Source organism: Hipposideros armiger, unplaced genomic scaffold (assembly GCF_001890085.2).
Source record: "Hipposideros armiger isolate ML-2016 unplaced genomic scaffold, ASM189008v1 scaffold_254, whole genome shotgun sequence".
NCBI classification, from domain to species: Eukaryota; Metazoa; Chordata; class Mammalia; order Chiroptera; family Hipposideridae; genus Hipposideros; species Hipposideros armiger.
In genome coordinates this window covers 248,052-269,735 of record NW_017731604.1, presented here as the reverse complement: position 1 = coordinate 269,735, position 21,684 = coordinate 248,052, and the positions used below count along the sequence as shown (strand labels likewise).

The 21,684-nt window shown below is 40.3% G+C and overlaps 1 protein-coding gene and 1 long non-coding RNA gene across 4 annotated transcripts in view; one reads left to right on the top strand and one right to left on the bottom strand.

The window, feature by feature from the left end:
* The window catches only part of HEPH (hephaestin), a 100,428-nt gene that overhangs the window by 68,815 nt on the left and 9,929 nt on the right, over positions 1-21,684 (top strand). For 2 of the 3 annotated variants that reach the window (XM_019656138.1, XM_019656137.1), the window contains exons 16-21: positions 3,380-3,486; positions 4,612-4,837; positions 7,798-7,937; positions 8,839-9,001; positions 11,895-11,939; positions 13,964-16,395. In XM_019656138.1, the coding sequence (XP_019511683.1) occupies positions 3,380-3,486; positions 4,612-4,837; positions 7,798-7,937; positions 8,839-9,001; positions 11,895-11,939; positions 13,964-14,196 (914 nt within the window). In that variant the 3' untranslated portion in view covers positions 14,197-16,395. Of the gene's footprint in view, positions 1-3,379; positions 3,487-4,611; positions 4,838-7,797; positions 7,938-8,838; positions 9,002-11,894; positions 11,940-13,963; positions 16,396-21,684 lie in introns of those variants that run through there. The other variant, XM_019656139.1, reaches the window with a different exon arrangement.
* LOC109390093 (uncharacterized) lies at positions 5,727-13,429 on the bottom strand. The gene is made up of 3 exons (XR_002125503.1): positions 13,373-13,429; positions 10,848-10,993; positions 5,727-5,765 (listed from the first exon to the last, which is right to left on the bottom strand). It is a non-coding gene; the product is annotated as an uncharacterized LOC109390093 (long non-coding RNA).

The following is a 21,684-nucleotide window of genomic DNA, read 5'->3' as shown; positions in this document are numbered from 1 at the left end:
TTCTTCTTCTTCTTCTTCTTCTTCTTCTTCTTCTTCTTCTTTCTTGTTCTTCTTCCTTCTTCTCCTATAACTCCCATGATGCATATATTGATTGCTTTTATGATATCCCATAAATCCCATAGGCTTTCTTCACTATTTGTAATATGTTCTGCTTTTTTCTTCTGTGACTGGATAATTTCAAATGAATTGTATTCAGTGTCACAGATCCTCTCTTCTGTTTGATCAAGTCTGCTTTTGAAGCCCTCCATTACATTTTCCATTTCATTCACTATGATTTTAGCTTCAGAAATTCTATTTGGTTCTTTTTCTATCATTTCTCTTCTTGTTGAACTTTTCATTTTGTTCATGTATTGTTATCCTGATTTCATTGAGTTGTCTATACGTATTCTCTTGTAACACACTCAACTATGTCAGAACACCTATTTTGAATTATTTGTCATGCAATTTGTAGATCTTAATTGCTTTGGGGTTGGTATTGAAAAATTACTGTTTTCCTTTGATGGTGTCATATTTCCTTGATTATTCATGTTTCTTATAGCTTTGCATTGATATCTCCAATTTTGAAGGATTAGTCACCTTCTCCAGGCTTTCTAGACTGATTTGCCTGGGGAAAGACCTTCACCTACAATTGGGTATAAAGATGCCAGCTGGGTGGGGCACAGCAGCTTTGGCTCTGTAAGTGTTCAGCATTGGTTTTGGCTCTGAAGAGGGCACAGTGGTATAGTCTTCATGTACCTCCATCAGCTGAGGTCAGTATCAATGAATACTGCAGTGGTCCTCAATGTCCAAGTCTGAAGATGTCCACAGTGGCAGCAAGGGCTATTGGAGTCCTCACTGGTGAAGGCTATTTGGATGCTCTTTTTCACTTTTCCCCCATGGGGCAGAGTCATGGCTGAAGGCATTCCCCTTGCCACCATGTCTAACATGTGGGTGCACATGCAGCAGCTCTGGTTAACATGTAGAATGCACATAAAATATCAGTGGTTCCTGAATTTCGTGGTGTGGGCCCACTTGCTGTTCCAGTGGTGATAATGTCTTGGGGGAAGGACAACACTTTTGGGGGGAATAGGGACCAAGTTGTAGCTAATTCTGATGGGGATGGAGCAGCAATGGCTCTTTCTGAATAGGGGAGCTAGACCAGAGCTGGCTCTTTTTGTGGAGTTTGTGTATCACCAGCTCCTTGTGTATGGGGTTCAGTGCAGCAGTGGCTCCTTCTCTGGGGGAACAGAAGAGTGGTGGCCCCTTGTGGGGGGGCATCAGCAGCTCCTTCTTGGGGAGGCTGTGGTGTTGGCAGGTCCTTCTGGGGAAAAGAGTGTCAGTGGCTCTCTCGTTGAGGAATGGAAGTAGTTCCTTCTCAGGGGTGTGTGGAACAGTCACAGCTTTTTCTGGGGAAGGACAGAAAATCAATGGCTTCTTCTGGGAAATGCAGTATTGATGGTTCCTTTTCATGGGGAGGATGTGGAGGGGTAGCAATTCCTTTTGGGTAGGGGAGGCAAGGATTGGCATTGGCTCCTTCTGAAGAAGATGCAGTGATGGTGGTTCCCTCTATGGATGTAGAATGGTGGTGGCTCCCTCTAGGGATTTAGAATGATGGCAGCTCCTTCTCTGGGAGGACACAGAAACTGTGGCGCCTTGATCTGAAAGCAGAGCACCTGTGGCACCATGTGGGGAAAAGAAGATTGGCAGGTGCTCCTTGGGTAAAGTGCATGGAAATAGCTCCTTCTTGGGGAGGAAGAAAGGCAGTGGAGGATCCTTTTTGGTGAGCAAAGTGATGGCAGCTTTTTCTTTGGGAAGACTAAGAAGCTACAACTTCCTCTAGGGTTGGGGAAGAGTTGTGGTGGCTCCTTGTAGAGCTGGCAAAGGAGCATGGACCCCACGCAATTCAGTCAGCTGGGGTCAGCATCAACAAAGACTTCCTGGTGGTGAGAGCTGCTAGGGTCTTCCTGCTGTCCTTCTCCCCAATGGGGGTTCCCTCTTGGTGCCTAGCTGTGCCAGACTGGGGTGATATAGTAAGATACTTTCTACACTTTACTATATAGCCTTCTTTCTTTCTTTTTTTCTTTCTTTCTTCTTTTGCTCCACTGGTTTGCTACAGGTTCCTTATTTTATTCTGGAGTGCTCTCTGAGATATTTTTGTGGGCATATAATTTATTTCTTGTTTTTGTTGTTATTGTGGGAGAAAATGAGCATTGAGACCTCCTTAGTTGTCATTTGATTGATGTTGCTCCTGTAGTATTCAGTTTGTATAAAATTTTCATAATGGACAAATCTATAGAGACATAAAGTAGATTAGTAGTTGCTTGGGGCTTCGTTGAGTGTATGGAACAGGGAATAATGGCTAGGGAGTGCAGGGAATTTTTTGGGGGGGTTACAATGATATTTTCTAAAATTGTGTTGATAGTTTTTAAATTCTGTGAATATAATAAAGAATTGGATTATACAGTAAATGGGTGAATTGTATGGTATGCAAATTATATCTTGATAAAGCTGTTATAAAAATTAATATGGCATCAATCAGAAGATGGGTAAGAGATGGCAAAACTTGGAGACATTAAAACAGGTTAGGATGTTTTGTAATAGTCCAGTTGAGAAAACAAGGGTCTACATTAGGGCAGGAATATTAGAAATTGGAAATAAGCGAGTGTGGTTATAAAATATATTATAGAGATATAATCAATAGGACTTTCCATTTGGTTGGATGATTTATGCATAGAGGTAAGAAGACAAAGAAGACTAAAGTTTTGAGTCTGGGTAGCTAGGATGGTTTGATGTCTTTACTACACACTGTGAGAACAGAATAAGTAACAGCATTCTGGGAGGTGAGTTCATAACAATTTTAGTTTTTGATGTGCTGTCAGGACAATCTTCAAAAGAGGCCCAAGTAACTGAAAATGTCACATTGGAGCCTAGTAACAAGGGAAATCTGGCTAAATATTTAAGAGTCATGAATACATAGAATATAATTGACATCAGAAAGGTGGCTAAAAGCTTCCACGGAGAGAGTATAGAAAAAGAGGAAAAAAGGACTGGCGACAGGGCCTTGGGGAGACAGCTCCAAATAGGAGGAGGCAGCAGCAGGAAAATAACAAAACAGAGCCAAAGGAGGGAGTATGTTAAAAGCAGAGAGAACAGTAGCAGAGCTGCCTTACCAGGATTGGAAAGCTGGGCTTTTAATGATAGGGTTAGTAGAAGACAGGCTGAGGGTGTCCCAGAAAGGAGAAGAACAAAGTCACAAAATTAAAATGGAGACTGGTATGAAAGTAATGAGGAATGATTTTAAAAGTCTTGGGACTCGCCCACCACAGCCTCTTGGGAAGACCTGAAAGTTGGCAGAAGTTTCTGACCTGGTACAACTGGAAATCCCTGTTACCCTTCCTAGGTGAGATTCTCACTTACAAATGGAACATCCCAGAGAGATCTGGCCCTGGACCCAATGATTCTGCTTGTGTTTCCTGGATTTATCATTCTGCAGTAGATCCCATCAAGGTAAATACAATTTGACTTCCTGAAGGTGAGTCTAACAAATGGGCAAAATGACCAGCAAAAATAACCAATTAAGTAGGTGTAATAAGAAGCCCATCCTTGAAATACTAAAGCCTAGGATTTGGGGAAAATATCTTAAATTCTTGGCTAAGTTTAATAGACAGGAGGAAGAATGAAAGAAATAAGTAGCACCACTTGTTTGCCCTAAGAATTTTCTTCCTTGATTCTTCTTCTTGGATCCTATAATGCAATATGCTCTCATTTTAAAAGCCTAGGATTGGTTATCAAGAGATTGGGGTTCTAGTCCCAAATTTGGTTTTATCTTACCTTTGGAGTGACTTTAGACAAGTCATTCTGCTTCTGTTTTGTCATCTGGAAAATGAGTTTATATATCTAGCCACCCATCCACAGCCAGATCTCAGCAATCATTTCCTGAGAGAACCCACTATACTTTTGACATTTCACTTGGTGCTTTAGATGATACAAATGTAAGATAAACTTCCCGTCCTCAAAGAGTATGATCTAGTTGGGAGACAGATAAATATAAACACAATGTCATGTATATCTATAATCTATCTATCTATCTATCTATCTATCATCTATCTATCTATCTTTTATCTATCCATCCATCCATCCATGTTAGCAGCTCTTTAAAACCACATAATAATTCTATGGGGGTCTATGAGAGTAATTACTTCTGCTTGGATAAGGGGATGAATGAGAGGGAAGCTGGAGAAGGCATCATAATAAATGTAAGTTACATGTACATTGAGCCTTGAAAGATGCAAAGCAGCATGCCGTAAGATAAGGAATATGGTGGAGGGGAGGACATTACATGAAGAAGAAATAGCATGAGAAAGGCACTGGGCTGTGAAAGTTCTTGGTAGGTTTGGAGATCAATGAGTAGTCTAGCCCAGCTAAAGCATAGGTTATATATAACACATATTACCTGTGTCCCAAGATGGTTGTAAGGCTGAATTCAGATAACATAATGGAGATGCTTATAAATAAATATAAGATATTATACTGAAGTTCTGAGGGCAGAGTGGGCTTGGATGTCAGCCTGGCTTCCCGTAGAACACTGCCACACAGGTTATCCTCATATTCTTTACTCTCTCCCATTCTCAGGACATGTATAGTGGCCTGGTGGGGCCCTTGGCCATCTGCAGAAAGGGAATCCTGGATCCCCATGGAAGACGGAGTGACATGGACCGAGAATTTGCCTTGTTATTCTTGATCTTTGATGAGAACCAATCATGGTATCTGGAGGAGAATGTGGCAACCCACGGGCCTCAGGAGCCAGGCCATGTTAATCTACAGGATGAAACTTTCTTGGAGAGTAATAAAATGCATGGTCTGTAGAAAATAATCTACCCCTCTTCCATAGAAGTCTCCACATGGGGGTAGCTGATAAATCCATTACTATCTGAAGGAGCATAATTCCTGAAAGGATGGATGGGAGGTAGAAATTTGGAATAAGGACAAATTGGAATAAATGTCTTCAACTGTTGTACATTTATATACACAAAGCATATATTTGGTCCATATTAGATCAGGTGCCCAGAAAATAGGAAGCTGATTCTGTAAAGTTGCTGTGGTGACACCAGCACATTTTAACATATTACAGAAGGCAAGGTGGCCATTCAATGTATTCAGTGACCCTCAGTGTATTTGGTGAGCTAGCTGTTCGGGGCTCCTCTGCTTCAAAATCCTGAATTTAGTCTTTCAATATCATGTTATTTACTTACCAGTCTGGATCTGATGTCTGATTTTTAATATAGACACATGGGCAGCTTGTCTTTTCATCTAGTTATTTTTTATTTATTTATTTATTTATTTATTTATTTATTTTATTGGGGAATTGGGGTGATGGGAACAGTGCTGGGGAATTGGGGGAAGGGGAACAGACAAGTTGCTGTCCTTTTGTTATTCAGTCTAGTTGTGGAGGACGTCGCTTCACTGGCCCATGTTGGCACCATCATTGCGCTCTTCCCGGGCAATGCAGATCAGTTGCCGGCTTCTGGATGGCTGCTCACTGCAGCTGATGGCCGCTCACGCTGGCTGCTGGCTACATACTGTAGCCCATGGCAACCCATTGCCACAGGGGCTGCAGCCTATGCCGCCGCCGGCGACTCATGGCAGCCCAGCTCCAGGTCGAGATGTTGTTCAGCATCTTAGCTGTGGAGGGCAGTGTCACTGGCCCTCACATGTGGGATCCGAACCAGGGCCCTCTGGTGTCCCAAGCCAGTTCTTAACCATCGCGCCACTCGGCCAGCCCTCATCTAGTTTTCAAAAGAAAGTTCAATTTACAGATGGAAGAATTGGAGGAGAGAGACTCAAAGAGTAGCATATTGAGTTTATATTATATACAAGGAAGAGTTTTTTTATTCTTGAATGGGTTTTGGAGGTAATTTGTGCATCCAAGCCTTCCTTTGTTATAAAGATATGTGTATCTCTTTGAAAACAAGAGAAAATATCACATAAGAAGGAGAGCTTAAGTACAGTGGAATGGATGAAATGATTTCTCACTTTCCCTTCTAACATAATATTTTTTTGATCTGAAGGTAAAGTGTGACTTTGATAGTGACTCTAATGAAATTTAAAAGTACTATCTGATTGTCATAAATTCTATTGGGTTGCTGGAAAAGTCATGATGTATTTTTTCTGTTTTTCATTGCAAAAATGCATCATGACTTTTCCGACAACCCAATAGTTATTGTTCACACTGGAGCACATTATTCACAAACTTTATTAAGTGAACTTTTTAGCTCTTGTCAAATCAGAGAAATAAATTTCCCATGAAAAAAGGGAGTGATCTTGCTATTGCCGGGGTTGGGCTAATGCCCATCTCCATCTGATTTTTTATATGTTCATTCATTCAAAGTCTTTAGGTATTAATCTCTCTGTTTGTCAGATATTTGTTGAGCACTTTCTGAGTCCTGGCACTGGAGATAAAAAGTCAAATAATATTGGTATCTGAAGGCATATAAATAATCTCCTTCCCTTCCCTTCCTGATTCCTGAACCAATTGAGAATGAGAAAGAGATTAAATGTGAGCTTACTGAGAAGGCTAACTGAAAAACTGAATTTAGTTCTGTGATTAAATAGGCTTGCTAATACTCCTTCCATAATGGATAGATTTTCCACTTTGTCATTGACAAAGTGGTCAGGATCTTTCCCACAATGGAATACTAAATCTGTTTGCACCCCTTTCTATGGTCAGACTGATCCAAGAGGGAGCATATTCAGAAAAGGCTGAGTTGTGCATGTTTATTTCCTTTTATCAAATTCATAATTTGGTGGAGGTAAATACAGAAACATGCCATAAATGTTATTTCCATTATTTACCCTCTTGAGATATAAAGTAGAAATGACCTTCCTTCTGTGAGAACATGAGAAGTGGAGGATTATATCCTGGACATAATCTTGGCAGTGTTAATGAACATGGCAATGAGTAGTTTGTGATCTTTAAAGCATAGGATATAGCCTGGGATGAGGCAGATGATGAGGCCCATGCATTAATAACATGATTAATTCCAAATAAGTGACTAGTCTTTTTTGAAACATTTATCATAGGCTCAGGTGTCTGTTGGATGTTCTGAAGAATACAAGTGAACTCTAGTGCTATAGCATATACACTTATTTCCTGCTAACTAGGAACCTAGGTTGTAATTGGGGATATGAGCTTCCACAAATTAAAAAATAGGTAAATCCAGAAGGCAATTTCTGGTGAGTTCCAAAGAGTGGTAAGACAGTACTGGATAAGTTCAGAGATGGAAGGGGATGCAGAGAATGAGAGATATTGAGGGAAGCTAATTAAAGATATGATCTTGGAGGAGGTGAAATTTTGAACTTTGAAAAGATGAATAAAAGGAGGCAGGTTTTCTGGGATTGAAAATTAAAAACATGAGCATGGAGACAAATCACACATAAATTGAGCTATATGGGGGTTTGTGAATAAATCAACCTAATTGGAATAAGTGTGTTGGATAATGGGAAATGAGTCTGGGAAAATGTTTGGGACCTATATTTCAAAGGACCATCTTGGCTGAGGTAAGGAACCATGGGCTCGAGTTTTTGGGCAAGAGGGAGCTAGTAACATATCTTAAGCTGCTGAATGACATGGTCATACTTGTTATTTAGAAGACCACTCTCATAACACCAAGGTGAAAGGTAGACTGTAGGGGGACAAATGCAATAGAAATGAGAGAAGTTAAAAACTATTGCTATCATCAGAGATGATAAGGACTAGCCTTAAGGGAGTGGCAATGGGAAGTCAAAATGAGAGATATGAGACTTTTTATTTTTTTACAGCCATTAATGGAAAGCTCTATGCCAACCTCAAGGGTCTTATCATGTACAAAGGAGAACGAGTGGCCTGGTACATGCTGGCCATGGGCCAAGATATTGACCTGCACACTGTCCACTTCCATGCAGAGAGCTTCCTGTATCGGGTGAGCTGGAAAGAGGACTCAGTCCATTAGGGATGATTAGAGGAGTGTTCAACAGCTATTAAGGAGGAAGGGAATAGCAAGGAACAAGATAAAAAGCAGTTAAAAGAGGAGAGGTCTTTTACATGGAGCAGTGAGCTGGGAATTCTAGTTTGGCTGTGTATTCCAGGGTCACTTCTCTCTATGCCTTAACTTTCCCCTCTTATATAGAAGAAACAAGTGGCTTGTTTATGGGGTAAGGAGATTAAAGGAATCAATGTAATTGAGTCTCAAAGTCTTGAGACACAGTGAACAGTTATCCTAAGATATAAGAATTTCAGAGGGTGTCTCATAATCTCTGAAAGTCCTTAATCCATTGTAAGAACTTGAATTCAGGAGCTACATGGAAAAATATGTAGGCTTTGAAGAAGATGTAGTCTTAGGAAAGGGGGCAGAATTGGAGGCATTCATGTAGATGTAAAGATCTAGAAGTGCTCATAAAAGTGATGGCGTGAAATATAAGCTAATTTGAGCTCAATTGTTAAAGTAAATATGTGGCTCCTTCTCAGGGGTCAAGACTTAAGCCGAATTCCCCAGATTTCAGCATGCTGAAAATTATGGAGATTCTAGGTTTTAGCCCCCTAAAGGAAACTGCAATGTCTTTTACTTTGGGATACTTTAAGAATAAGTAGGAGGAGAGAGAGTCCCCTCTACTGATTTAGTGTGTGTGTGTGTGTGTGTGTGTGTGTGTGGCAGGGCTCACAGGGAAGATGAATAAGGTGGACCCTTTAAGCTGCTCTCTGGTCTATGAATCAGTCCCATGTCCCTGATGTGGACACAGAAGCCTTTTAATTTCTATAAACTGTGAGATGCCCTTTATACTGTTCACTTCCTTCCTCTCTTCCACCCCCAATTTCTCTTACAGAATGGAGAGAGCTACCGAGCAGACGTGGTGGATCTATTCCCGGGAAGCTTTGAGGTTGTGGAGATGGTAGCCAGCAACCCTGGGACATGGCTGATGCACTGCCATGTTACCGACCATGTCCATTCTGGCATGGAGACCCTTTTTACTGTCTTATCCCAAAGAGGTAAGTCATAACTATCCAATAGGTGCCATCTTCGATCACTTTGTCTTGCCTATAGAAACCAGATAATTCCAAGAAGTCTTTTACCTGTCCTTCTGATCCCAGAAGAACCAGGACTTAAGACAGAGCATACCCTCTAGCTCTTCTCCCATCCAATATTTCTCATTCTCTATTGGTTCCTTGCTCCTGCCCCCTTCTAATTTCTTTGACACTTGTTGAGCTCACATCAGTTGAGCCAGCCTGAAGCTGGTTGGACTCTGGGCATTCATGCTTAGTGTAAATTTGCTTTCTTTCAAATATATTTAATTTGTATAAAAATTTATTATTTTTCTACAAATTAGGGTCACTGACTATTTCAAGGAATTTTGCCAATGAATCCAGTTTATAAAAAAGAAAAAAATAATTGTAACAGACACCCCATAATTGATTGGTTTTGTGGGGCTTGTGAAAGGCAGTTCTTTCTTTCCTGAAACAAATATGTCTAAAGCTAAAATATATATATTGGCTTCTATTACAGCTTATCCCAGACAAAGTTGCTACCAAGAGTAAAAGAAGTTTTTTCCTTATTATTATTATTTTTTAATATGGAGAGAGAATAGCTGGGCTAGTTTCTTTTTTGTTGGAAGGGGGGGTATAGTTTCTTTACCAATAAAACTTTGTTAGTCACCAAGAATGTAGAAGGGTGGCTATGTTAGATTTTATGTCTTTGACTCACTCATTAAAGGGTAAGTGTCTCACTTCTTAAGCCTTTGACCTGAGTCCAGTCCACAGCATTATCCCTCTTCCAAGAGGCGATGTAAAACTCCCTGTGGCGTGCAGGAATCCAGAGATTATTTTTCTCCTGTGCTTTTTTTTAAATGTCATACTGCTTTGAAAAATGGTAGTATTGAGGTAGATATTCTGCAATTGCCAGCCATTGGCACTCTGTCATCAGGAATAGATAGTGGTAGAATGTGTTCAGGTGTTCAAACAGGCTTAACAAACCAGGGTAAAGATGACAACTCTGCTGTTTACCCCCAGGAAGGGAAACAAATAATTGTACATTATGATTTCCTGTATTTTTTAAAAAGCTTTTTTTTTTTGGTAACCCATACTGCTAGAATGTGGTTTCCACTTACTACTCTAGTACTATTCCCAACCACCCACATAGGCATAAGAATTCTTTGTTATGTTCTATCAGTCCTTAGAATCAAGTTAAGTGATGAATTGATGTGTCATCAAGATGCTGTAGATTTAAGATAACAGGTTGTCTCTACATGTAATAATGAGTCATCTCAAATATGGACCATTTAATAGATAAGAGATTGTCTCAATTCCTATAATCAGGGAACTTCCATGAACAATGATAGCTCATATCTCTATGACACTAAGCAAGCCTATAAAACTTACCTATTTGCCTTTTTGTTTTTTTATACCCCACTATGGCCAAATTCGATATTACTCCAACCACATATGTGTTAACAGGCCAACCAGGGGGAAGGTTTAAGATAGACAGGGAAGAGAGAACTAATTTTAGAAGAAAGTTCCTGGTAAGGAGGCATAGGATCAAAACAAGAGCTGAAAAGTAAGATTAGACTGTGGTAAGGTCATTGTTTCTTCTAAGAGAGTCGACAGAAAATAAAAGGATCAATGTATAGGTTTCTGTGTGGGGCTTACCAGAGGTGGAGCCAAATTCATCTGAAGAGTGTGAAGGATAGGTGGTCAGGTAGGGGCTTGAGGAGAGTGGCCACAGGTTTGAAATAACCACTCTGGGAAATGGGGGAAAACTTTACTCTGAGTGATGGGAAATAAATTCATTATTGCCAGCAGCATTAAGAGCTTAGTTAATGTGTACAAAAAGAATACTGACCTTCAGCTGTATGATTTTTCTCCACCAGCATTCAGCATACCAGACAAAATGCAGGAAAAGTACAGTTACTGGGGTTTTTGTAGACGATTATAGCACCCCTGGTAAGTTAGTAGTTGAGGGTGATATACCATGGAGTTTAGTCTGACCTGAAATGGAAGAAAAGACAGGATAAAGCTGGTAGGTTGGGGGAAAAATGGAAGGGTACAGGAGTTAGCAGTCTTCATGAGAAAGAAAGCAAGTGAAATGAAATAAATTGCATTGTTAGAGCATGGAAAGGATAGAAGGCTGTTTTTAGATTTTAGATTTCTGAGATGGAGCAGTTCTGCATAACAAGTCCAAAGTGATCATGGAAATGGTTGATAGAATTGGAGTAGATGTGAAAATTGTTGGAGTTAAGGGGCCCAGAAATTGTGAAGCTTGAGTGCTGGACGGGTCAATACCCATGGTGAGAACTGAGGAAAAGGTAGACAGAACCAGATATGAATGAAAAGAATCACAAGGTAACAGTGACAAGAAGTGGTTGTGTGTTTTTCTAGCCAAATAATAAGAGCTTCAAAAGAGATAGACCTTTACAAAAAGGAGAGGAATAATAATCTTAAAGCACTACTGAGAGGATGTAAAATAAGTATAGTCCTCAGAGAAGAACTCAGCCTCATTAAAGCAAGAAGGGAAGAAGTATTCTGAGAAGAGTTTGAATATGTAGGGATGTAGGTTTGACAAGGAGCAGGTGCTTCCTGAATGAAGGGTGGCAAAGAGAGCAATAATGGGGATAAAAGAAGTAACAATAAATATGTAAATAATGCAGTGGGATGGCTTATCTTTTGGACTCCTAAACTGATATGTTTTACTGATATTTTGTGTTACTACTCAAAATCAAATTTGCATACCAATATTAACTTTGACCATAAGTTAGTTAATTCCAGGCACCTTCATTTTGGTTACTATACTACAGAAAAATTCCTCTAACGAATGCCAAACTCCAACAGTGAGCTTGTGGATTGATAGGAAAAATAATAGGACTAACATATCTGTTTTTTTTCTCTCCAGAACACTTAAATACTATCACCACCATCGACAACAAGGTTGGAAAAGGTAGGGAGAATAATGAATAGAATGGGTAGTTATCTGTAGTGTGCATTTGTGGGAGGTGGAGTGTCTCTAAAATATGGGATTCACATGACTGAAAGGTGGACCACAATACTAGCAGAAAGCATCCTGAGATTACTGCAAGACTTAAGAAGCCAGGAATCCAAGGTTCAACTTCCCTCAGTAGGTTTATTCTCTCTGGTCCCCACCCCCAAACTCCTGAGTTGGGGAAAACAGCCACATCCCCAGTTGAAGGCTGCTATCTTAGCCTCCGACCTAATGTGTGAGAGGAAAAAAAATTCTAGGTCTTTTTTAGTTGGGCATGAAGAAGCTATAGCACAGACATGAATTCCCCATAGGGACACTGTGAAACTAGAACAAATACCATAGTGTCTGCACAAGGCACTTTTTGTTATTGCATCTATGGAATACCAAATACTTGATTCTTTGGAATCAGCCATTTCTGCCCTTCAAGAAAATAGAGATTCTTTTTCTATCTAGCCTAGGTCCAAATAGTGCTTTCACTCTCTACCCCATTTTACCTGAACTGAGAAAGATTCAGAAAGTTATGAGAGCTAGAAGACATTAGAGATCATCAGTTTAGTCTGGAGGTTTTTCAGCTGTGTTTGTAAAATTCCTAATGATATTCCTAAGTATCTTACAAACTGTCAACCAGGGGACTCAGTATATCCTGGAGGGGTTGGGAAGAGGTAAGGGGAGGCTGAGAAAGTGAAGCACCATGAATACATATGTATGCATTTCATCTTCTCTCAGTTCTATAAGAACATATGTTCACCCAGTTATACATTCATTAAACAGGTGCTGAGTGTCAGGAATGCCAAAACAAGTAAGACATAAATACTACTTTCCAAGAGATATGTTTCTAAAAATGTAATGAGACACAGCAACAATAATTGCAGTGCTGGATGCTATATGTTGTAAAAATGGCAAATAATAATAACAGCTATCAATTATTGTACATTTGCTATCTTTCAGGTGCTATGCTAAATATAGATAAATATTAACTCACTTAAATCTCACAATAAACCTCTGAGTTAAGTATGGTTATTATCCCTTTTTTTAAAAAGAGGTGATTAAAGTGCAGAAGTAGGGGGCATTAGGTCACATGGCCCAAGCAAGTAAATTGTGAGAATGAAAACTACAGATGCTTTGAGAACACAGAAGAAAGAATCATTAACTGTCTAGCTGAATTCAATAAATATTTACAGAGACCTATAACATTTAAGCTGGGGATAGAAAAGTGAGGAGGAAGAAAGGGGATTCAGGCAAAGGGAACAGCATGAGGAAGTTATGGATGCCTTAAAGAGGAACACCTATTCTGGGAAACAAATAATGAATTGCTACAGCTGAAGAGTAGTAGATAAGACTAGAAAAGTACGTTAGCTCCCTGGAATGCCTGGCTTGAGTTTGAGCCTTACCCGCATAGGTAAATTAGAGATCATCCAAAGCTTGCATACAAGGAACTAATGCAATCCATCAAGTATTTCACCTGAAAAGACCATAAAATCAGTGTTACCATGGCTCAAAGAGGTGAGAGATCAGACAGCACAGTGGCAGGCTATTGTCATGGTCCAATGGTCCAAGTGTGCATTGATAAGCTAGATCATTGAGTCAAACTTCTTCCTTGGAGTTTCTACTTATTACTCTCAATTCTACCATCTGGAACCATGCAACAAAAACCAATTATTCTATTATTTTTTTACATCATAGGCCTTTATATTAATATATTTAAAGAAATATATATATTTCCACTCTGATTTTTAGCTTTTCCCATAGGGAGATTAGGGCTTTAATGATTCCTAAGTACTCTCTGGCTGTGACATCTTGTTACTCCAATTCTCTGTAACTTCTGAATCTGTTTTAATCAGTTAATCTTTTGAGGGATAGGGAGAGTCCCTCTGTTTTATTTGTATGGACTGATTTCTCATCTTTAAGAGTTGACTACAGAAGGTGCCCCTTTGGAGTACTCCCCAGCCCAACGTGCCCATTTTCTTCTTGTTCCATTTCAGCAACAATCCTCACAGACATTGGAGAAGGCAATGTGAGGATGCTAGGCATGCAGATCCCTGTAAAGGATATCGAGGTACTGGCTTCTGTCTTGATTGCCATCGTTGTCATTCTCCTGCTCGTTGCTCTTGCTCTTGGTGGTGTAGTCTGGTACCAACATCGGCAGAAAAAGCTACGGCGCAACAGGAGGTCGATCCTGGATGACAGCTTTAAGCTTCTGTCCCTCAAGAAGTAACAGCTGGATCCTGGAACTGCACATCTGGAATACACTCCCAGCAGGCCATGGACTAGTAGCTGACCGCACTGTCAAAGGGGCATGGGTAGTAGAGAGGCAGAGGAGGGAATCAAACTTGTCTGGATATTTTTTTCACTTATTTATTTACATGGAAATGATGTACTTTCTCTTATTCTTTAGTTTATTTGCTCCACTTGGGCACTTGGGGGTAAGCATGTCCCTTAGTATCTTATACCACAAATTTCAACAGCTAGATTATATGACCACTGACATTTGGAAGGTCTGTAAATTCCTAGCAAACTGATCCTTTTCACAAAGTAGATACCAGGAGTAAAACACATTGATTAGGTTTATAGTTTAGGACCTAGGCAAGTTCACTCTAAACCAAGGTTAAGTGAGCCGTGAAGATAATCCAATCTAAACTAAGGACTAAGAACATGGGCGTGATGGGGGAATGGGTGGGGTATAGACATTTGAAGACCCAAATTGTATTTTGATTCTTCTTGGAAGTGAATTATTTTGGAAAAGTGGGTGGATGGTGGTTTCCATGAACACTTGTAACCTCTGATTCCAGAAGCTCTGCAGCAAGCCATTCCTCCAAGTTCCTGGCACAGTCATGCTGAAAGGAATGCTGAGTGCCTTTTCCATATTTTAGGCAGAAATTCCTGTCCATTAAAGTACCTGTTAGAATACTGTAAGAGTGAACTTGGTGATTTTGATGGTCCCTGTGGCCTCTGGAAGGTTGTGACTGTGATTGAAACAAAGAGTACTCAGTGGTGGAGGAGGTGGGTGGGTATAGACTGGATCTACCTGTCCTTTGTGGAGCCTGCAGGTTTGTATTTTGGAAATGAAAACCTGTCACAGAGGAAGATTCAAAGTCAGAGCAGCAGGTACCATCTTTTGGCCCATAGATGCCAAAAGTCTTTTGAGTGCCAAGAAAAGAAAAGTTGTCAGAGGAAAACTAGAAGGCTGAGACCAGGTACAAACCTGTCCATTGGGCAAGAAAAGGTGGGCACAGATCTCAAGAGCTCTTTTTGGAGTTGGTGCTATGAGAGGCCTACTTATAATTTGGGGGGCCTCTTTATAACACAGAGTCCATCCTTCTGGTACCTTCAAACTATTTTTTTTGTTATTTGCAAGTTCAAGCCTATCTGAAACCTTGGTCACAGAGCAAAGACAAGATACAGAGTAGGTATGTGATAAGATGGCCCACCATCACTACAGTATCCATATTACCATTTTACATGGCAAATGGAGAACAGAAGAGGCATCAAGGACAGTTAAGATGACAACTGAACTACATAGTGCTTTACACTTTACAAAGCACCTAATACCTGATTGCATTTGACTCACCTTAGTTCTCTCAGGGTGCTATTTTATTTACATTTGAACAAACAAAGGATCAGAGAGAATAAGCAATTTTATATAAAGACATTCAGCTAGAAATTGAGCAGGAATTCAAGCCTTCATCTATTTGAATCCAAATACCAGTTCCACCCTGCTATATCAAGGAAACTTCTACTAATCTCTGTCCTTTGTGTTAGAGGATATTGACTCCAACTTTCCTGTCTTCCCAGCCAACTTGTCTGCATAGCTAGCAACCCCTTGCACATCAAATGTAGAAACCCACAGGGCTGGTGTTCAGTTGCCATATAATGTTGAAGTTTTAAGGGGTAAACACAGGCCAGAGCCTATCATTCATCTTGGTTTATTGTGGTCGGTGTCTTTCTGGATCACTTCACTGGAAATCTCAGAAATATAGCAAGGGGTGCAGGAAGGTTTAGATTGCTGATTATAAAAATCAACTGTTAGAGTATTTAAGCCATTGCACAATCAATGCACTTAACAGAGGAACTCTTTTGGCCTATTGTTAGTGTGGGAGTTTTTGAAAGCCCAGTGCATTCTGGAAACTCCAGTTAATAATAGTTATACAATAATTTGCATGCAACTGGGAGGTTGTTAGCTTGGTCATGAATCTGAGAGAAAGAGAGGTAGTTGGGATGAGAGTGCACGTCTTCTGTGTGTAGTTCTGCTCTGGATTAGGGAATGTAAGCTCAAGCCCATGTATTTCAGAAAGAGATGTATTTTTTTGTGTGGTGGGTTTGCTCCCAGCGGAGCTGTAGAAGATGTTTTTGACAATTAGGTGACACTTCCATGCATTTAATTGCCTAAGCCAGAAATTGCTAAAGTCAACATATCAATGAGTCTTGTTTGTTTTACCTCCAAAATATCTTTAACCAATTCCTTTGTTCTGTCTTCATTGCTACCACCCGATTTTTAAAACAACCATCTGTTACCTGGGCTAGTGTGGTAGCCTCCTGCTTACTTTCCTCACATTCACTGTAGCCCCATACCATGGATTCTCCATGCAGAAAAGTGATGTTTTTAAAATATAAATTAGGCTTCCAAGTCAGATGAAAGGCCATAGACTCACTTCTTCCTGGAGATAAGTATACCCTGGAAATAATGAGAGAGGCAACAATAGAAAAACTAAAAAAGATAGAAAGAGATAAAAGCAGCCTGGAGGAAAAATAAAGCAACAGAGCAACTAAGCATCTTCTCATTACCCAACCAAGCAAAATGCAGCCCAAGATGAATTAGGAGTTCTAATGACAGACCCAGAGGGACATGGAGGCACTAGAAAGAAGGATTGAGGAGATCTGCTAACACCAAGTGACCAGGGAAGGTGTTCTCTATCTCTGCTGCCAGAGACTCATCTACCCAATTAGACATTGGGAAGCACCTACAGGGGCCATCTCAACATAGCAAGTGGCCCAACCCAGGAAGCATTTTTTGTGTCTGAAACCTGGAATATTTATTTTCCTAACCAGAGACAATAAGTGGCTCTGGCAGGGATCAACAATAGACCCAGTGACACCAGAGAAACCAAGCAAAACAAAATAGTACAGCAAAATCTCTGAAAATCACATCATTATTTGAATACAAAATTATGCCAGAACCTGTGTGTTAAACATAAAAATGGTGACTACCTCCTAAAATAGATTGTTTAAATATGGCCCAGAGTTCCATCATACTAATTACCAGGAAAATCACAACTTGAGTGGGAAAAGACAATCAATAGAAACAAACACTAAGATGAATCAGATGTTGAAATAACTTAAAAAGTACTTTAAAATAGTTATAATAAATGCTTCAACAAGCAATTACAAATGTTCTTGAGACAAATAAAAAATAGAAAATCTCAGCAATGCAATAAAATATTTAAAAATCAATGAAAAGTATAGAATTGAGAAAGAAAATTACTGAAAAAAACCTCACTGAGCTCAATAGCGGAGATGATAGAGGATATAATTAATAAAATTGAGGAAAGATCAATAGAATTTATTCAGTGCAGACAGAGAAAAAAGACTGAGTGAATCTCAGGAGCTTGTACAGCAAAGAAACAGATCCAACATTTATATCAGGATTCCTAGAAGAGAAGAAAGAAAATGGGAATGAAAGAATATTCAAAGAAATAATCGTTCAAAACTTTCCAAATTTGGCAAAAGATATCTCTACAGATTCAAAAGTGAAGCCAAAATAGGAAAACTCCAAAAAACTCTACGACAAGACAAATAACTTCTAAAAACTAAAAACAAAGAAAAAAACTTAAAAACATCCAATGATAAACAGCATATTATTTATCGGGCAATATCAATTTGAATGACAGTAGGTTTCTCTATCTGAAGCTCGGGAGATCAGAAAGATAATGGAAGGAGAACTGACTCTGGGTGGTGAACACACAATGTAATATGTAGATGATGTATTACAGAATTGTACACTTGAAACCTATGTAACTTTACTAACCATTGTCACCCCCAATAAGCTTTAATTTAAAAAAAGAATTCATCATACAAGGAAAACTACACTCATGATCATGTAACTGTTAGAGTAAAAAGAATAAATGTTTTACCTTGAAAACACACACACACACACACACACAAAAGTAGCATGACATTTTTTATTTTCTGAAAGCAAAAGACTGTGAATCTTGAATTCTATATCCAGTAAAACTGTTCTTCAGGAATGAAGGGAAAATAAATACATTCTCAGACTAAGGGAAACTAAAAGAATTTGTTGCTAGCAGACCCACCCTTAAAGGATGACTCAAATAAATTTGTTCAAACACAAAGGACATGTTGAAAGAAACAATCTTGGAACATCAGGAAAGATTAAATAAATACAGAAACAGCAAAAATAAGGATAAATGATTATATAAAAGATTTAAATAGCACACTCAATCTACAGAATCTAACTGCCATATATAAAATACTTCATCAAGAACAGCAGAATACATATTTTACCAAACAACCATGTTCATCAAGATAGATCATACACTGCACCTTAAAACAAACATCAGCAAGTTCAAAACACTTAAAATCATGCCATGTGTGTTCTTTGACCATAATGGAACCAAACTAGAAAGTAATAACAGAAAGACAACAGGAAAATCTCTAGACACTCAAAATTAATCAACACATTTCTAAATAGTCCATAAATCAAATGAGATACCTCAAAGGAAATAAAAAAATAGAATTGATTGAAAATGAAAACAAAACATATCAAAATTTGTGAGATGGAGGCTGGCCAAGTGACTCAGTTGGTTAAGAGCTCGCTCAAGAGTTTCAGCTCTGAGCAACAGCGGTTCGAGTCAGCCCGAGCTGAGCAGCCGCTGAGCTGCCAACAGGTGGCAGAATGGCTCAGCTATAAAAAAAAAAAAAAAGAGTTTCAGCTCTGAGCAACAGCAGTTTGATTCTCAGCCCAAGCTGAGCTGCTACTGAGCTGCCAACAGGTGGCAGGATGACTCAGCTAAAAAAAATTAAAAATAAAAAATAAAAAAAAATTGTGAGATGCAGCTATAGCAGCTATGGAAGGGACATTTATAGAACTAAAATGCATTAAAAGGAGAAACGGTCTTAAGTTAATACAATAAGTTTCTCCATAAACTATAAACAGAAAATAAATGCAAAGCAAGCAGAAAAAAGGAAAGTGGGCCGGCCGAGTGGCGCGATGGTTAAGAACTGGCTTGGGACGCCAGAGGGCCCCGGTTCGGATCCCACATATGAGGGCCAGTGACACTGCCCTCCACAGCTAAGATGCTGAACAACAGCTCAACCTGGAGCTGGGTTGCCATGAGTCGCCGGCGACGGCGTAGGCTGCAGCCCCTGTGGCAGTGGGTTGCCATGGGCTACCGTGTGTAGCCAGCAGCCAGCGTGAGCGGCCAGCAGCCGCAGTGAGCGGCCGTCCAGAAGCCGGTGACTGATCTGCCTCGCCCGGGAAGAGCGCAATGGTGGTGCCAACTTGGGCCAGTGAAGCAACATCCTCCACAACTAGACTGAAGAACAAAAAACGACAGCAACTTGTCTGTTCCCCCTCCCCAATTCCCCAGCTCTGTTCCCATCCTCCCAATTCCCCAATAAAAAAAAAATCTTTAAAAAAAAAAAAAGAAAAAAGGAAAGTGTACGGGTAAGAGCAGAAATCAACAAAACTCAAAACAGGAAAATAAGAGTAAACAAATGAAACAAAAAAATAACTTGTTCTTCAAAAAATAAATTAAAATGAAATTGATAAAATTAGAGTGACAAAAGTAAAAATAGAGAAGATACAAAATATTATTATCAGAATTAAAATGGGTTACCACTGGTGGAGCTGAAAAAATGGTGGTGGTGAGGACTCCCTGAATTCTCCCCTGGAAAACACAGCAATTTGAGCAGCTGGAGCACAGCAAACAAACCTCTCTGAAGCACACTGAGCAGCGAAGGGACTCCCACACAGAGTACTTAAAGGTGGGCAGACCAGGCGAGTGGGGGAAGAGGGATGCAAAAGGCAGAGCCTGCACCTGCGGCTGCTGAGATTCAGGGTCTCAGAGAGTTCCCGCGGTTCGCTCCCTACTCCTCCAGCCGGCTCTAAGGCAGAATCCTCAGGCTGGGCGTGAAGCAGAACAGAGAGAGGAGGGTATGAGCGGAGGCACAGTCTCTGCTCCCAGGGCTGCGGAGCTGCCGGAATCCAGGACAAGGCAGAATGTTTTGCAGCATCTGGGCGGGCTCAGCCTCTGGTGCTGACCATCCTGCCGGGAGTCCAACAGGAGCCCCAAGGCGCGCAGTTTCTGAGGCAGAAATCTCAAACCGGCAAGCAGGAGAAGAGGGAAGCGAGAAGTGTGGAGATGCAGCCCACACCCCACAGCTGAGGAGACACGAGCTGCTTTGCCAGGGGGTGCCTGGCGTCGGAGGGGGCTTTTTTCTTTTTCCTATATTTTTTCTCTTTCTTTTTTCCCCTTTTCTCTTAGATAGGAAAAATAAACTGCTTAGATAAGTGCACACCCCCACCCTCCCTCAGAAACCTTGGCCTCCTCCCTGCCAGAGCTTGAGGCAGACTCCTGAAGAGAGGAGTAAGTCAGAACAAAGGTGCTTCGACTCCCTGGGGGTTGAGTAATTTACATGGAAAGAGGCTGCAGGTGGGAGCTACTAAACACACTGTCCCCGCCCCCACCTATCCTGGGCAGCTGGGGAAGCAGAACAGCTTCAGCTGCTGAGACACAGGAAGGCCTATCAGCAGCTCTGAAATCTCCATCCCCCCGCCCTCCAACAGCTCCAGTGGAAAGAGCACCCAAGACGCACATCCAGTCCTCTGGCTGCGCAGAAATCAGAGTGTCTCTGGACAGGCAGGAGCAGAAATAACACTGATTTTGTAAAAAAACTACCAATCACACCTCATAACTCCACTCATCTAAACTATACCGGCCATTACCAAGCACACTCTAGGTGCCAGGCGGCTGGCTCTGCCCCCAAAAGACACACAGGAGTGTATGTACAGCAGATGAAAACCTGGGGTGAGCTTGGTGGACTACAGCCAAGATTGGCACTGGTTATTTCTTGTTTTTTCTCCCTTTTTTTTTATTTGATTGTTTTCAGTTTGGGTTTCTCTTTTGATGTGTTATATTGTTATTGTTCATTGGGTTCTCTTGGATGTTTTGGGGTTTTTTGTTGTTTTTTTCATTGTTTGCTTGCATTGGTTCTTTTTGGATTTTTCTATTTCATTAGTAATTTTAGTTTTTTATATAGACATATATAAAGGTGTATATATGTGGATATATATGTCCATATATATGGGGTGTAGATATATATATTTTTTTCCCCTCTGCATTTTTCTCTCTTTCCTTTTCTACCCTCTCTCTCCCCCTTCTTTCCTGCTTCCTTGTCATAGCTTGATTTGCCTCCTCCTTTCCATTTTTTTCTGCAAGTTTTTTTGTCTGTTTGTTTTTGTTTTGTCTTTTCTTCTTTTCTCGTTGTCGTTGTTTTGTTTCTGTTGGTTTGTTTTCTCCTTATGTTTGGTTGATATTTCTATGCATGTGGAGTGTAGGGTGATGGTTGTTTTGTACATCAGAGAGTATCTGGATACCTTTGGTGGCTGTTGTGGTTGTGCTCGTTGATCTTTTTTGCCCTAAAACACGCTCTGCAGTGGGGCCCAGCCAAAGAATCACAAGAATCA